The sequence below is a fragment of the Pipistrellus hanaki genome, assembly GCF_964339955.1.
Source record: "Pipistrellus hanaki genome assembly, chromosome: 2".
In the NCBI taxonomy this organism is placed as follows: domain Eukaryota; kingdom Metazoa; phylum Chordata; class Mammalia; order Chiroptera; family Vespertilionidae; genus Pipistrellus; species Pipistrellus hanaki.
The window spans coordinates 189,757,629-189,774,478 of NC_140504.1; the positions used below are offsets into that span (position 1 = coordinate 189,757,629).

Genomic DNA, 16,850 nt, shown 5'->3' on the forward strand with positions numbered 1-16,850 from the left:
CTGAACAAAACTGGCTAGGACTAAATAAAGTTTTATTGGTTCACAAGCACAATCTTTTGTTTACATGCTGCCTGTGGTTGCTTTTGAGCTATGAGGGCAGAATGAAGTAGTGTGACAGGTCATACGGAACATAAAACTTCAAATACAGATTACCTGGCCTTTTCTAGAAAAAGCTGGCCGATCCCTGGTGTAAGGTCATTCAAGCTGTCTCTATGGATGGCCTATTCATCAGCCTGTGATAAACTGTCTGATGTCCACCCCTTCCAGTACATCGGTTCCTCTATGGTGTGTCGTGCCATCCTACCTTTTAGAGGTAGACTCCATTTCTCCACCTCCTGGCATCTGGACTGGCTCTGTGGCTCACACTGACCAATAAAATGCAGCTGCCTCGAGAGGGTTTCAGAGCCAGAGACTGCAGAGATGGTGGAGCTTCTGCCTTTTCCCCCTGGAACGCCAAGACCCCCAGGTCAGAGAGCTGGTTGACCAACTAGAGGAGGAGCTGTCCTACTGCATCCTGGTGGAGAAGAGAATGGAAATGCCCAGTTGGCAGCCATCACCAACCACCAGACACGGCAGTGAGGCCATCGGAACCTCCCAGCTCAGTGGACCCTCTGGCTGATGGCAGCCCTGCAAGAAAGCCCAGGTGAGACACACTCCAACACTGGAACTGAGAGGAATGGTAAGTTGCTGTTGCTAAGCCATTGTGATTGGGGTGGCTTGCCACCAGCAATAGATAACTAGGCCCCAGGCTCTTTGGCATCTGGAATCCCTTACTAAGAATCCCATCAGGTGCAGGACCATGGCAGAGTCTCATACAATCATCTCATAGATCAGCTGAGGAAATAGCAGCCTGAGAGCCACAGTGGGTTGCTGAGTGGCAGAGCCCGAAGCCTGAGCTCTCTCCTCTGTTTGGGATTCTTCCCTCCAGTCTGTGCCTCAGGCTCCTAAAGGTCTGAAGGAGCAGCGTCCCTGAGTGCTGGGCTTTGGTGATGTCAGCGGATAGATCCCAGTAGAGAGGAAGCTCAGCCATTTTATGAAATCCAGATCACAGAACAGAGGTCCTAGGTCACCTGGGTACCTCCAGGAAGGATGGAGCAGCGGGCTCTGGGAGATAAAAGCACAAATGGTCAAAGGAGGCTGCTGAGGTCAACCTCAGTGCATTCAAGGAACAGACACCAGCTTCCATGACCCAGGGCCTCAGGGCATTAGTGAGAAAGCAGTCAGGCATGTCCCTAAACTCGCCACTGGGAGGCAGCATGGAGCAATAGCATCAGACTAGGATTCTGCCTCATCCTGTGAATTGGGAAGCCCTGTGTCCTAGGCTGGTTCCTTCCTTGGGAAGACACTAAGCCTGTTTCATCATCTGTAAAACACTCTCTTCACAAAGTTATGGTGGGATTTAATGCAAAACCCTTCGAACAACCTAGGAGGTGTGATCAGTACACACAGCATAGACCTGAGAGGAAGACCAGAGGAAGCCCTGCCCTGGGCCCATGCGCCAAGGACCCCACATAGCACAGACATACCACCCATACTCATACAGACACACCTCACAGACACACACAGACACACCACCTGTACAGAGCACCTGGGAAAGGCCCCTGAGCTGATTGTCTTCTGAATCCAGTGGTGCCTGGCAGAGCCATGCCCTGGAAACATGCCTTGCCAGTGGCAGGTGTGCTGTCAGTCTGACCTTTAGCTCATATTCCAGGGCATAGATTTCATTATCTAAATCCAGTCAGGCACCAGGAACATGATTATCTATGCCCTCCCAGAAGTGATTATTACAAAGCAGCCATAAGAATGCATATATTTTCTTTATTGTAAACTTTAGTAACACTTCCTTGTACCTTACTGTATAAAATAAATGCACTGTATCAGCTCTGGGTCCCTGTCTCTCCATCAGAGCACAGCTGTCCAACCTGTCCTTAGCTTTCCTTTCTGTCTTTGTGTCTGTCTCATTTTTTTCAATCCTCTGTTGCCCCTACTTAGGACTTCTGTCCAATCTCTAGCTATGTAGGTTTCAGAAAATAAATTTATATTTGGCACCTGGATCCAGGGACCTGAATACTACGGAACTCTCAAAAGTCAGGTGAGGGGAACACTCCAGGAATTCCTGCACAAGGAACTCGAGAAGGGTAAGGTAAGAACTGGGTGTAAAAGGAGGGTAAGGTAAGAACTAGTATAAAACATGGGATATTCAGGGTCTCAGGAAAGAGACTTCAACTCTCAAATGCTTAAAAATATGCTTAAAGCTAGAGGATGTTCTGTTAAGTGTACATCAGATTCTTGATTTCTTAAATTTTGTTAATGAAACATGCCCTTGGTTTGCTGAAGAGGGAACCGTCAACTTTCAAATGTGGGGAAAGGTAGGAAAGCAGTTGTGAGACCGATACACAGCAGAAGGTCCAGAGAAGTTTGCTATTCCTGCATTCCAACCTGTTCTGTCTAGAATGCCCCCATCCATCTTCCCATAAGGCAAAACCCAGGGGTGGAGGGCTAGCTCATTTAGAATAAAAATTTTTACCTAAGGCAGTGAATCCTACAGAATCACTGGGAGTCCTGAAAATGCAGGCTGAGTTTCTCAAAGCCACAGAGTTGGTCTGTCAAAGAGCTGCTGCTTCTGCCACAACAGGAAGCTGCTCCTGAAACCATGAAGATATCACCACAGCTTCCATCACCAGAATCACACCTCCGCCTCAGCACCTGGCCAGCAAAGGGATGACTTACATCTCACCCCTGTCCCATTCATTCACACAGGAACTCACACCAGAAGACACAGGTCATTGGATATTTATGAAATATTTATGAAAGACATCAAGTTGACAATTAATAACTTTCCAAAACAGAAATCACCAGGTCCAGATGGTTTCATTGGTGATTTCTACAAAATGTCTCAGAAAAAAATTATTCCAATCTTTACAAAATAGAAGCAGTGCGATTTCTCTCTAATTCATTCTACAAGGCTGGCTTACCTCTGATTCCAAAATAAATTGTAAAAGAAAGATTACAAGAGACAAAAACTATAGACTGACATTGCTCATGAACACAAGGACAAAGGTTCTCAAAATATTAGTCAATTGCATCTCATAGTATATATAACGGACTATGCCTTTACAACAAAAAGGGATTTATTCCAGACATGCAAGGTTGGTTCAATATTTTAAAATCAATTAATGTCTTCGGTCCCATCAATATGTTAAAGGAAAAAAAATTATATGATTATAACCATAGATGCAGAAAAAGCATTCAACAAAATCCAATACTTATTCATGATAAAATCTCTCAGCCAATGTGGACTAGAAGGGCATTTCCTCAGCTTGATAAAGAACATCTACCAAAAGAAATAACAACAAATCTGGACACAGACCTTACATGCTTCACAAAAATTAACTCAAAACAGATCATAGACACCAATGCAAAATAGGAAGTTATAAAATTCCTGAATGATAACAGGAGAAAATCTAGATGACCTTGGGTTTGGTGATCACTTTGAATGTGTGGGTGTGTGTTTCCCAACTTGGACTGTTGAGAAGGGCAGAAGCAATGACATCCCAGAAACAATAAGCATCCAATCTCCCAGATGTTTGTTTTTAAATATCATTCTCAAAAAGGAAGGAAGGAAGAAAGGAAGGAAGGAAGGAAGGAAGGAAGGAAGGAAGGAAAGAAGGGAAGGAGGGAGGGAGAGAGGGAGGGAGGGAGAGAGGGAAGGAGGGAAGAAGAGACGGAGGGAGGAAGTAAAGAAGGGGGTGGAGAAAAGAAAAGAACCAGGGATCCTAGGAGAAATGTATGATTGGAAAGTTAAAATACAAGATAGCTTGGAACATTTTGTAATGCCAAAAAGTAATGAAATGCTAAGAAAAAAAAAGATGGCAAGGACATGCCTAAAGGTGTCAGCATAAAGGGACAAGATGGGACAATATGAGCAAGGAAATAAATAATGATGGTATTGACTCTCACTCCATAGATGAAAATAATGAGCACATACTAATATAAATAATTATTCGAATAAATAAATACAAAGAAAAGCTCTTACCTACAGTACAATTTAAATAATTAATGTTGAAGGTGAGAAATAAAAAAATAATAGTAATAATTGTTGTAGTGAGCAGAAGTAAAAGGAGAATTTGACAAAAATGGAACACTTGCATGGTTTCAAAATAACTCCCCCCAAGATATGTACTAATTTCAAAAGGAAAAATAGTAATTTTCCAGTGGGGATACCTGGCAGACACCACCTTACCAAGTGATCAAGATGAACATCAGTAGTAATGATCTATCGATATTATGGTCCACTGATCCATTTTCCTGAGAGAGGCCACTGTCACTTCTGTGATAGTCTTGCCCAAAATGCATACCCTCAATCTGATCATGAGAAAACACCAGATAAACCCAACTGAGGAACATTCTAGAAACACCTGAGCAGTGCTCTTCAAAAAGTTTGAAGGTCACAAAAAGCAAAGAAAGACTAAGGAGCAATGTGGCATCCTGGATTGGATCGTGGACCAGAAAAAAAGACATGCGTAGGAAAACTGCTGACACTCCAAGAAGGTCTGTAGATGTGTTAATAGTGTCCATTTGCTCGTTCCTATCAGGTGCCAGGGCTACATGTGGGATGTAAACAATTGGGGAAGCTGGAACTCTCAGGGAATACAGGAATGTGCCACTGCAACTTTCCTGTAAACGTAAGTGTTTCAAAATAAGGTGATGTGTTTTTTAAAAAGAGAGAAATGAGTAATTTTTCCTCATACATAAAATAAGAAATAATAGAAAAATTTCAGCCATAATCCTGAGATGGAAAAGAATCACTGCCAAAAGGCTGAGTCTTTTAAGAATGAATGATGTTTAAAAATTGTTTCTGAACACCGACAATGCTGAAAGCACTTTTTGTCTGAGAACATCCATCCTATGTAAAATTGAACCCACCTTCACCCATTGCCCAAAACCAATTCCAGCATGAAATAATTATAAGAGTTCCATCAAAAGGTTTATGGGACTTGGGAGGCTCAACAAGGGCTGAGCCACATATATAGTTTTACCTGATGGAACAGCTAAACGGCACTTCCCCCAAACCTGAATAGGATTGCTTGCTGCCAGACAGCTCAGAGTATCTGAAATCTGCAAATTATTGCCTCCTTTGGCCAAACACATGAACAGCTGTAGGCTATTCCCCAAACTGACAATACTTCTGTACTTACCCTTTGAAACCTTACCCTTTGTAAATATCCACCTTGCCTTAGGACATATTGTGTTAATAAATACCATGGGGTCCTTAGATAAGGAGTAGTCTTCAGTTCCTTTAGCTGAAGCTCCTCTGGTCCCCAATTGTAGAGGGCCCCCTGGGAATGCACATGGATATTCTTTACATTGATGTCAGCTAGTCGGAGGTGATTGGCAAGGCAGATTCCTGGTATTGACTCTCACTCCATAGATGAAAAGAACTCCCAAATGGCAGGAGACTTATCAGTACTGACTTCTTATCTTTATTGGTGTGCTGGGAATGAGGGAATGAATAGGACCTGGGCACACCCAAAATGCCTTTGATCCTAAGCTTTTCAGGGAAACCCCCCTTTATTCGTTTGGAGTAAATAAATGGCTCGGTTGTGATCTGTCTCTCCAGCAGAAAAGGGCAGCAGCCCACCTGGAACTCAGCTTTGAATCTATTTCTCTGTCAGCTCTTTTTATTTCACATATTTCTCAATCCCTGGCCGCCTCTACCTTTAACCTGTTTCATCTCTCTTCTGGCGCTGGACACGGAAAAGGGAGTTCCCCGCCAACTCAGGCCCCCACACTCAATGCCTTTCAAATATATCTTTAGTTTTTTGGACTTCTTTTAAATCACCTATGCATCAGCTTCTTTCTCCAGAATGCTGAACCCTTCATAACGCTGGGACAAGAATCCCAGCACCCACTCCCTCTTGCCATTCCTTCTCCATCTCTATTGCTTCTGGTCCTTGCAGGCTGGCTATATAATTTTTGTATCTTTTGTTTATTCTTTGTCCTTTTCCACTAAAAAGGCACACCTTGAGTACAGGTGGTTTGTTTTGTCCACTGGTGTATTCCAAGTGCTTAGATTAGTCCTTGGGTGAATGATGCTGTCAAGAGACCAAATCATGGACTTTGAATTCTTGTGGGGAAAACCATGAAAGGTTGTGACAAGAGCGGCCATGAGGGCTGCCAGCAGAGTCTGAGAGTGCTGCGGCCTGAATGCAGTGCCAGGACCCTCCAGGATTGGGGCTGTTGGGGAGGCAGTTTGCCCATTGTGGACATGACCGTGTTCCAAAACTGCGGTGCTCCACAAAAGACAAAGGTTTATCCTAGCCCCGGACTTAGGTTAAAGCAAACAGCTATGAGAGCGAAAATCCCTGGTGAACAGAGATTCCCAGAGGGTGATGAAGCTGGTAGGCAAAATCCCACCTACTGAGTGGCTTAAATGGCGGGATGTGTTGCTTCATCGTTCTTGAGGCCAGAAGTCTGAGATCAAGGTGCAGACGTGGCTGGTTCCTCTGAGGGCTCTGAGAGAGAATCTGATCCATCCTCTCCCCTCGCTGCCAAGGTTTCCCACCACCTTCACTTTCCCACCACCTTTAGCTTATAGAAGTATGGCCGATCTCAGCCTCCATCCTCACATGGTGTCCTGGCTGCGTGTGTCTGAGCCCAAATCTCCCCTATTTGTAAAGACACCAGTACTAGTGAACTTGGCCTAATAGCTTTATCTTAGCCAATCACATCTTCAAAGGCCCTGTTTTCCAATAAGATTACACTCCGAGATACTACAAGTTAGGGCTTCCACATAGGACTTGGCCAGGGGGGCTCTGTGCACCCTCACACAGGTCTAGCATTTGCACTAAATTGCATCTCCAAGGTGAACGCTGCCTCGAAGGCTGTTAGCACAGACGAGGCTCTGCTGCACTCACCAGCAACCTCAGTGACCAGTGACTGAAAACAACATGTCCTTCACCCTCAGTCCCCGGAGGGTCTGTGGGTCTACCCCGGGTGGGTTTTCTCCTGCCCTGACTCAGGGATCCAACCTGCTGCCTCCTCTGGTCCCTCGGTACCACTGCTCAAATGCTCTAACCAGAACCAGGCCAGGTGAAGTGTTTATGAGCACTGGCCTCTGCCATGCTGGCCAGTTGTCAGGGAGTGTTTACCGAAGGCCCATGCCACACTCTGGAGGCACTCTGACCCTGTTTCCATACCCATCTCCCATCCTTCCCAAGGGGGCAGCTATTTAAGGGGAGCTGGAGTTCAGAGTACACAAGACCAGCACTTGGAGCTATCAACGCCGGCATTCTCTGAGAGCTAACACCCCAAAATTCATGCCCTATCAGGGGTATGTGTCCTGTTCAGTAGCTGCCTTTAAGAGTGGCAGTGCTACCGAAACTGGTTTGGCTCAGTGGTAGAGCGTCGGTCTGTGGACTGAAAGGTCCCAAGTTCGATTCCGGTCAGGGGCATCAACATTGGTTGCGGGCACATCCCCAGTAGGGGGTGTGCAAGAGGCAGCTGGTCGATGTTTCTCTCCCATTGACGTTTCTAGCTCTCTATCTCTCTCCCTTCCTCTCTGTAAAAAATCAATAAAATATACTTTAAAAAAAAAAAAAGAATGGCAGTGCTGTGTATATGTGTTCATGGGTATTTATGCATGTGTATATTGCATGCATGAACATACACATGCATGCACATGATTTTGGGGGATGTGCACAAATATGCTGTGTGATTGTATGAAAGGTCTGCATTAGCGGGTAAGCTCAGGAGTGTGTATATGCATGCATATGTGTGTGACTGTATCTACATTTGCGCATGTCTATATATGTAAGGGGTTAGAAAGTCTTGCAAAGAGAAGGCGCTATGCTTTAGTTTTTTGGGGGGAAATTAGAGATTGGACTTTATAAATGTAAGTCCCAAGCCCTGGATCCAGTTGGAACAAGTAAGCTATGTCTAATGGGTGGTGGGGAGAGGGGCACAACCTATGACCTTGGGAATCTCCGAGTTGGTTGGGATGACCTGGTTGCAACCTCCAGGAACTCTCAATCTGATGGGGAGCATGGACATCTCCAGAGCATACCTTGTGGGGTTCTCCTTGGGTCTGAGGCCTGCATGTGTGTGAAAACAGTCAAACAGAGCTGGCAAGGGTCGGGACGCCCTGTGTGCATACTCCTTGTGTGCTCGTGTGTGAGAAGGTAGTCATCCCGGATCGAGGGGCAGGTGTGTGTGTTCCCTTGAAGGTTCCTTTCTCCAGGGCTGCTGAGCAGGGGCCAGGGCAAAAGCTGGGACCACCTGGGAGAGGAGACTAGGCCAATCCATCTGCATTTCTCACGCAGGGAACTGTCCCCATGAAGACCATTCTGTTGTTGGCCTTGACCATGGCCTTTGGTAAGAGCAAACCCTGACCTCTGGCCACAAGGGGGCAGCCCAAGATGAAAGCAGCCCTAGCCCCAGCTTAACCTTCTCATTTCCATAGGCCCTCTCTCTCAGTGGGTGGGAGAGAGACCCTAGTGGGAGGGCAAGGAGCAGGGAGGGACAGAGAAGGAGGACACAGGGCCCTCGGCCCCATCACCAGGAGATGTCCTTCCAGGCCCGCTGCAGACCCACGGGGACTTGCTGGATTTGCTGAAAATGATCGAGTTTACCACAGGAAAGAATGCTTTCTTAGATTATGCCTTCTATGGTTGCTACTGTGGTTTAGGCGGCCGAGGAACCCCCATGGATGCAACGGATCGGTGAGGCCATCCCAGCCCTCCCCTCCCTCTACCCACTCGTGGCCCCTACAGGGCTAGGAGCTGCCAGGGCAGAGTTGGTGCCCATCGTCATAGACCCCAGAAGGTCCCAGCTGGAAAAGCAGCCAGCATGTTGGAAACTCTGCTCTAGACAATTGCAAATCATTGGGTCTCTTCCCAGGGCCATGGGGCCAGACCATGGGGGACCAGGCTCCCTGGAGCTGTGGAGAAGCTGCCCCAATCACCTCTCCTCACCCAGGTGCTGTGCTGCACATGACTGTTGCTACAAACGCCTAGAAGATCAGAAATGTGGCACCAAGTTTCTGAAGTACAACGTTGATTACCAAAAGGGCCAAATCATCTGCGGTAAGGACGTCCTACAGCTTCACTCTGTCTCCTTGGTTTCTCTTATTGAGTATCTGAAGTGCTGGGTACTGAGCTGAGCACCAAAGATAGAAATACAAGGGGATGCCCTGGCCCGTTTCGCTCAGTGGGTAGAACACCAGCTGTGGGTTCAATTCCAGCAGCACCTACCTCTGTTGCAGGCTGGATACCCATCCCCCAGTTGGGTGTGTACATGAGGCAACCAATCAGTGTGTCTCTTTCACATTGATGTATCTCTCTCTCTTTGTGTCTCTCCCCTTCCCTTCCACTCTCTCTAAAAATCAATGGGAAAATATCCTCAGGTGAGGATTAACAAAACACACACACACACACACACACACACACACAAAAAAAAAAAAAAAAAAAACAGAGAGGAAGAAATACAAAGGGACAGTGTCCCTGCCTCTGGGAGCTTGTGGGTGAGTGGGAAGTAAAGAAAAGGAAAACACTAGATGGGAGATTCCAATAGGAAGTTAGCCAAAGGGCAGGGCCCTGAGCACAGGCTGTGGTCCAGGAAGGCTCCTGACCTCCAAGCTGAGTCTTTAAGGCTGTGCCGGCACCAGGGGAGAGGAGGGCTGGGGGCCTTCCCACAGCAGGGTCAAAGGGCCCCAAGGGAGCTGGAACCCTTCTGTGAGCCTGAAGGAGAGATGAGGCTGAAGGAACAGGGAGGGGCCAGGCCAAGCCCAAGGCCATACTGTACGTATTTAGATTTTGTCCTAGAGCAGTAGGGAGCTTTTGAGCAAAGGAGTGGCATGAAGCGGTTCACCCGAGACCAATGGAACTTGGGGGCAGGGCAGCAGTGAGAAGACCATTGCCATTGGACATATGACAATGGTAATCTTGATGGGAAGGGCGGAGAGTGACCTATCAGGTGGAATCAGCAGAGCTTGGTGATTGACTGGGTAGAGAAATAGGGAGCTGTTGTGTGGGTATACTGTCCCGTGAGTAGAACAGGAGGTGGTCCAGGTGAGTGAAGGGAGGAGGAGTTCTATATAGACACTTTTAAGAGGCTTCCAGAACACCCAGGGAGCCGTGAAGCAGGCGGCTGGATGTAGGGATGGGCAGCTCCAGGGAGGGGGTCTGGACGGGCCATGGGTTCAGGAGTCACAGCAGAGAGCTGAGAGTGGGATATGTTCACCCATTTGATGTCTAAAGGCCCGGAAAGACGAGATGAGGGTTTGTCAGAGAGGGAGAGGAGAGCTGAGAGAGAAAGTCAAGGAGTGGACAGCAGCCACTTAAAAGCAAGTCTCCAGGATAAGGGCTGACAAGGCTCCTCAGATTTAGAGGCAGGAAGACCACTGAGGACCTCACTGGGCTGTTGCCATGGAGTGTGAGGGCAAATCCAGATGGGGGGGGGGGGGGGCAGCAAGACATGAAGCCAAGACATCCGGAGCATGTTTGGCTCTGAAGGGGAGGAGAGAGCTGGGTGGTCAATGAAAGGGTTTGCCCAGTGCCCCCAGACAGCAGATCCGCTGGTGAGATTTTGAGAAAGTATTGCCTCTCCCCAACTCTTTAAGATCAGAAATGATGTCTCCCTGTCAGGACCTCTCCATAGGGCCATGTATTTTAGGCTTTGGGTTGTGAGAAGTGACATGCCCAACTCCAAGAGGCTTGGATAATGGGGAAGTCTGACTGGTCTGGCAGAGGGCAGTGCCAGGGTGGGGCAGCTTCTCAACCGTGTGGTCAGGGACCCAGCCTTTTCCCCACCTTCTGCTCCCCGACCTTGGCACTGCCCTCTGCCAGACCAGTCAAATGCCAAGATGCCTGGTGCCACTCCAACATCATGGCCTTTCCCTATAGATGAGGCTTTCCTCCTTGGGCATCTCTATCTGGGGGAGGAAATTAGTCCTTCCACAGCCCCCAGGAGACACTTCCCCCGGGGCTCATTGGCCAGAACAAGGTCACGTGCTCCCAGAGACCAATCACTGAAAGGAAAAGGGGATGAGTATGACTGCTTTACACCAATCACAAGCCATTCCCAGGCCCTAGGGCCTGGGGCTTTGTACCTGGACACAGCTGTTGGGAAGAAGAAAGAGACAATGGCTGTCAGGAGGAGTCTCCCAGTGCTGGGGCTGTGTCCCCATCAGACTGGGCGCTCGCTTCCGAGGACAGGAGCTTTGTCTTCCTTGCCTCGAACTAGGCGCCTCTGGAGGACAGGGGCGGTGTCTTTCCCACAGGCGCCATCAGGTATTACCAAACCCTCAGCCAGTTCTATTTTCTTGTGATTTCAGCAACGCAGGATTCCTGTCCCCGCCAGCTGTGTGAATGTGATAAAGCAGCTGCCATCTGTTTTGCGAGTAACCTGAACACCTACAAGGGAGAGTACCAGTTCCACCCCAACATACTTTGCACTGGGCCGGACCCCCAGTGCTTAGAATTTCACACCGTGTAAGCCTCGCTGCCCACACGGAGTTTCCCTCTCTGCCCCCCCTCCCCGCTAGTTCTCAGAAACGCAGGAAACACCCCTCCACCAAGGAGCCCCTCGACCCCCAGAGAGAAGCCTTCCTTCCAGAATGGGAAGCCCCAGGCCTGTGGCCTGTGCCTTTCCCCTCTTCCTTGGGGGCAGGAGGTGTCCCCATCCCCACTGTCCTCCGTGTCCCGCCTCCTGCTTAGCGTGGTGGCCACACGCCCAGGTTTCTTCTAAATAAAGCAATTAGTTCATTGGCAAACTGTGGTGTGTGTGTGTGTGTGTGCGCGCGCGTGTGTGTGTGTGTGTGTGTGCGCACACGTGTGTGAGTATGTGTGCAGGTGTGTGAGTGTGGGTATGTACGTGTGATTTTTTATGTGTGTGCGTGTCTGCCTGCCTTGTATGTGTGAGAATCTATATGTGCGTGTGTTTATGGGTGACTATGTGAGTGTGTGTGTGAGTGTATGAGTGTGCATGTGAATGTATGTGAGTGTGTGTGTGTGTGTGTGAATTTGTGCATGTGAGTGTGGATGTGTATGTGAGTATGTGTGTATGGGTGTGTTGTGTCTGCCTGCCTTGTATGTGTGTGAGAATCTGTATGGGAGTGTACGTGTGTGTGTGTGTGTGTGTGTGTGTGTGAGAGAGAGAGAGAGAGAGAGAGAATTGGTGTGAGTGTGTGTGTGCGCACGTATGTGTGCATGTGAGTGTGTGTGTGTTTGTGTGTTTGTGCCTGCCGTGGTGTGGGAACACTACAGGCAATGTAGTGTCGGGGTTATAAACACAGACTCAGGTCAGACGGGCTGAGTCAAATCTGCCAGCACCACGTCCCTGAGCCTTTCCCCCTCGTCTCACTGGCAACCGCTTTGGGCCATTGGAGAAGTGAGAGCGGTTCCAGCGCCGGTGAAGCCGGCTGTAGCTGCTCCTTCCCGGGGCCAGAGCCGCTCCTGCTGGCCTCCTGGGGGAATAGCATTCGCACCTCCACCTGCCATATTCTCCTGTGATGCCAGCGGGGGAGGCGGGCAGGGATTGCTGGCCAGCAGTGGACCCCAGGGCATTACCCCCTCCCTGGGCGGCTTCCCGGGCTGCGAGTCCCGCAGGCCCTGTCCAGAAGGGTGTTGCACCTCATTGCATGCTGTGTCCCAGCCATCTTGAAATTCAGCATAACCTAGGGCCGTGCTTTTTATTCTGCACTGAGACCATAAATGGCGGAGCGGCTGGGGACTGGCCCTCCTGTCACCCAGGTTCCGCTGGGATAGTCCCACTCGGGCCATCACCATCAAGGCAGCTGGCGTGGGTCCCTGCTTGGGGGCACAGGTGGGAGCTGGGCCTTAACCCAGGCGTGCCCAGAGTGGGTGCCTCTGTCACTCACCTCCCCGAAGGGCTGCCTTTTTCTAATTCAGCATAAAGACGCTTCCTTCGCTGGCGGGAGCCCTGCTGGTGTCCACGGGCACTCACAATAAGAGAAATCCAAATTAAAACTCCACTGAAATATCATTTGTATGTACCGAAATAGATAAAAATCCAAAAGCCAGACAGCCTGCCCTGTTGGCAAGGCTGTGGGGGAGGGGTACGGATGCTGTGGAGGGCAAAATGCCCACAGAGGCCGAAACCGGTTTGGCTCAGTGGATAAAGCGTCAGCCTGTTGACTGAAAGGTCCTAGGTTTGATTCTGGTCAAGGACATGTACCTTGGTTGCGGGCACATCCCCAGTGGAGGATGTGCAGGAGGCAGCTGATTGATATTACTCTCTCATCGATGTTTCTGACTTTCTATCCCTCTTCCTTCCTCTCTGTAAAAAATCAATAAAATATATTATTTTTCAAAATGCCAAAAAAAATCATCGGGAAAAAAATGCCCACAGAAGGCCAATCGGTGTGCCCATCAACATCATGAATGTGTTTGTCCTTTGGCTCAGCGACCCCTCTTCTAGAAACGTGCTCTGTGAAGGCACACAGGCACACGCAGAGCAATTCCTGGGAATTTGTTTTATTGCCACATTATTTGAATTGGATTAGAAATAACCCAAGTATCTGTGTAGAGCAGACTCATGAAATAAGCAATGACACCTCCAAGTGGAATACGTCTGTTTAAGGAGGGAGGCCTCCTCTGTGGCAGACAGGAAATCTCCATGAGGGCAGCGAGGGAAAGGAACAAGGTGAAGGGCAGCGGGGAGGGGGGATGAAAGGGGGTAAAGGGCTGCATTTATGTAGGAAAGAGGGGAATTGGAAGGTGAACACGTATTTGCTGCTATTGCCGTAAACCTTAAAGGACACGCAAGAAGTTCATTGAAACGGTTGCCTAGGGAGGGAAAGCAGGGCGAGCATGGGAACCGGGCGGGCACAGATGCGTGAGAGGGAGATTCCTCGATGTGTGATTTTTAGCTCCATGATGGTATTTCCTATTCAAAAGAAAGTGAGCATCAGTAAATGCATTCCTCTGCCTAAGACAGCCGCCAAATGTTAGACCATATAGTCTCACCCGGGAATGAGCAAACTATGGCCTATTGGCCAATTCTCTGTGTTGCCTGGTTTTGCACAGCTTATACACTAAGAATTTAGAATGGTATTTGTATTCTTACATGGGGGGTGGGGGGGTGCAGGGAAGAGGGGTGGGGAACAAAAGAAGGACGAGACCACACCAAGACAAATCATAATTAAAATTCCAAGAGCAAAAGACAAAGAGAGAATATTAAAAGCAGCAAGAGAAAAGCAGGTAGTTACCTATAAAGGAGCACCATACGAATGTCAGCTGATTTCTCAAAAAATCCATGCAGGCCAGACAGGAATGGCAAGAAATATTCAAGGTGATGAATAACAAGAACCTACAGCCAAAAATACTCTACCCAGCAAAGCTATCACTCAGAATCAAAAGCCAGATAAAGAGCTTCACAAATAAAATTTTAAAAAGCTAAAGGAATTCATCACCGCCAAACCAGAATTCTATGAATTGCTGAAGGGGGTTCTTTAGGAAGAGGAAGAAGATAAAGATAAAAATTATGATCAACAAATATGTAACTATCAACAAGTGAAACTAAAAACCAAGGGAATTAAAAGATCTGATTAACAATATTAACTGGTGAATATAATAGAATCAGAGGTATGGAAGGGGAGTGGACTGATAATTCTCGGGAAAATGAGATTGGGGTTGTGGGAAGAGACGGAACAAAAACTGTGCACCAATGGATGAGGACAATGGGGAGTGGGGAAAGGGCAGAGGGTGGGGTGGGAACATGTGGAGGGGAGCAATGGAGGGGGAAAAAAGAGGAACATTTGTAATAATCTGAACAATAAAGATTTATATTTTAAAAAAGGAGGATATTCTGACAATTCTGTTTCAGGTGATGTATGTTGTCAGCTACATTTCCTTTCCTTTGGTGAGTGTGGTTGTGTGCACACAGGTAAATTTGCATGGAGAGGAAGGGGTAAGCCCTAGACTTGAACATTGCCATTTGGTATCTCCCCTCTCCACCCACCCTGCCCTCACGGCAGATGCTTGGTCAGGATTTCCTCATGAAACACCCAGAAAGCAGCCACACCAGCAGGAAGCAGCATCCTGAGGTTGAAATCAATCCCCCCTGAGATTTTGGGGTGTGGTGGTGGAGGAAGTAATGAAAGAATGGATGAGCAGCCAGTACTAGTATTGTCTTTACCAATTCCTCGCCCAGCAAGGTATCTGGACGTGAGCATCTCAGCTCTGGCTTCCTGGGCAAAGAGGCAAGGCTCCAGGGCACAGCCCGCAGCCACCCACGAAGTTAAGCTTCATTCTTCATCGCAGGACCCTGTGTAGGTTCCTTTGTTAGTGCTTCCCATCCAAGTTTCTCTCACGGACCTGTGGTGTGGCCAGGCTGGTTCTGGCAAAGGGAGGCATCAAACCTAGGCCAGTTTGCAATCTTAACAGAAGAAAAGGAAATTATACAGGGGTGGGCAAAAATAGGTCTACAGTTGTGACTATGGGAAACAGAGTTTATTCTTGTATTATTATTGATAGTTATTATTCTATTATTTTCCATGGGAACAACTGTAAGCCTACTTTTGCCCACCCCTGTAGAGTGTCATTATCTTGTGTATAATTTAAAAGCACACACACACATATCTAAATATACAGGTGAAAAATAAACTGATAGTGAAGATAGAAGATAAAGGGGAAAAAAGGATAAAATACAACAGAGGCTTGCACAAACAAAGGGTGATAGTGTTTTATGAGGAGAAAGTGTGGTGCAATTGGTTAAGTAATGAGTCAATTATAAATGCATTTATCCTTTGACTCAGCAACTCCACTTCAGAAAATCTACACTAATATAAGAGAAACATTCAAATTGACCATACCTCCATGACGACCATTGGCCAATCAGGAGTGGATATACAAATTAACCCAACAAAGATGGTGCGTTAATTTGCATACACAGGCACCGAGCAGCCAGGCGGGGCGGGACACCTACGATGAGGGGGAGGGCAGAGGGAAGAGGGAGCTACAGGAGCAATGCTCCAGTTGGGAGCAAGGACTTGCAGGCTCCCAGGCGGCCAGGAGGCAAGCCATGGGAAGGAAGGCCTATTCTTACACAAATCTTTGTGCAACAGGCCTCTAGTCTACATATAAAAAAACTTAAGTGTCTGGCCGGCCATCCAACCAATAGCTGTGATGTGCACCGACCACCAGAGAGCAGATGCTCATTGTAGGAGCTGCCATGATGCACACTGGCCATATAAAAAGAAATGGCACTACAGACCTGGTGCTGACAAACCAACACTCAGCTTCCCAAAGTGGGACATGAGCCCCATCACCAACCCAGAGTGACACCCCACCAAATCACAGCCAATGTTGCCAAAACCCCATGGTGCAAAATGCAGCCCACGGCCCAGCCCAGCCCAGAAAGGGTCACGGTGGGCACTGGGTAATGACATCACATAGCAGTGCCTGGCTTCCTTTCCCTAGTGACTAGCCTCATTGCAGTTTCCTCAGCCCAGGCTCATGATTTGCTTTATAGGCAGGTGCAAACATTTTATACTTTAACCAAATGTCTGTGAAGCGTTTTCCCATGCCTCATCTCATTTGATCCTCACAGAAGTCCTGGAGTAGGTAGATAGGAAACTCAGTAGAATCCTATTTTCTTTTCCTTAACTGGAAAATGGAGATTATAAAGTTTAGAAACTTGACCCAACTGAAAAGAAGGAATGGTAGAACTTGAAAATGACTTCAGATTTTCTCACTGTGCAGAATATAGTCAAACACTCCTGCAGTTAAATATTTTATCCTTTGTTCTCCCTGAGTGATCTACAATAATAATCTGCTTCATGTTGATATTTACTGCTGTGTTGTTGACAATTACTTGCAAGAGAAGTTGAG

At 47.7% G+C, this 16,850-nt stretch overlaps 1 protein-coding gene across 1 annotated transcript; it reads left to right on the forward strand.

Annotated features, from left to right (window-relative positions):
- Nucleotides 1–8,363: 8,363 nt before the first annotated feature.
- Nucleotides 8,364–11,493, forward strand: LOC311616012 (phospholipase A2, membrane associated-like; the record flags this gene model as incomplete). Its single annotated transcript, XM_084871320.1, has 4 exons — nucleotides 8,364–8,373; nucleotides 8,576–8,720; nucleotides 8,977–9,083; nucleotides 11,333–11,493. 4 exons carry the CDS (start codon nucleotides 8,364–8,366, stop codon nucleotides 11,491–11,493), a joined length of 423 nt encoding a protein of 140 aa, XP_084727446.1.
- Nucleotides 11,494–16,850: the final 5,357 nt, after the last annotated feature.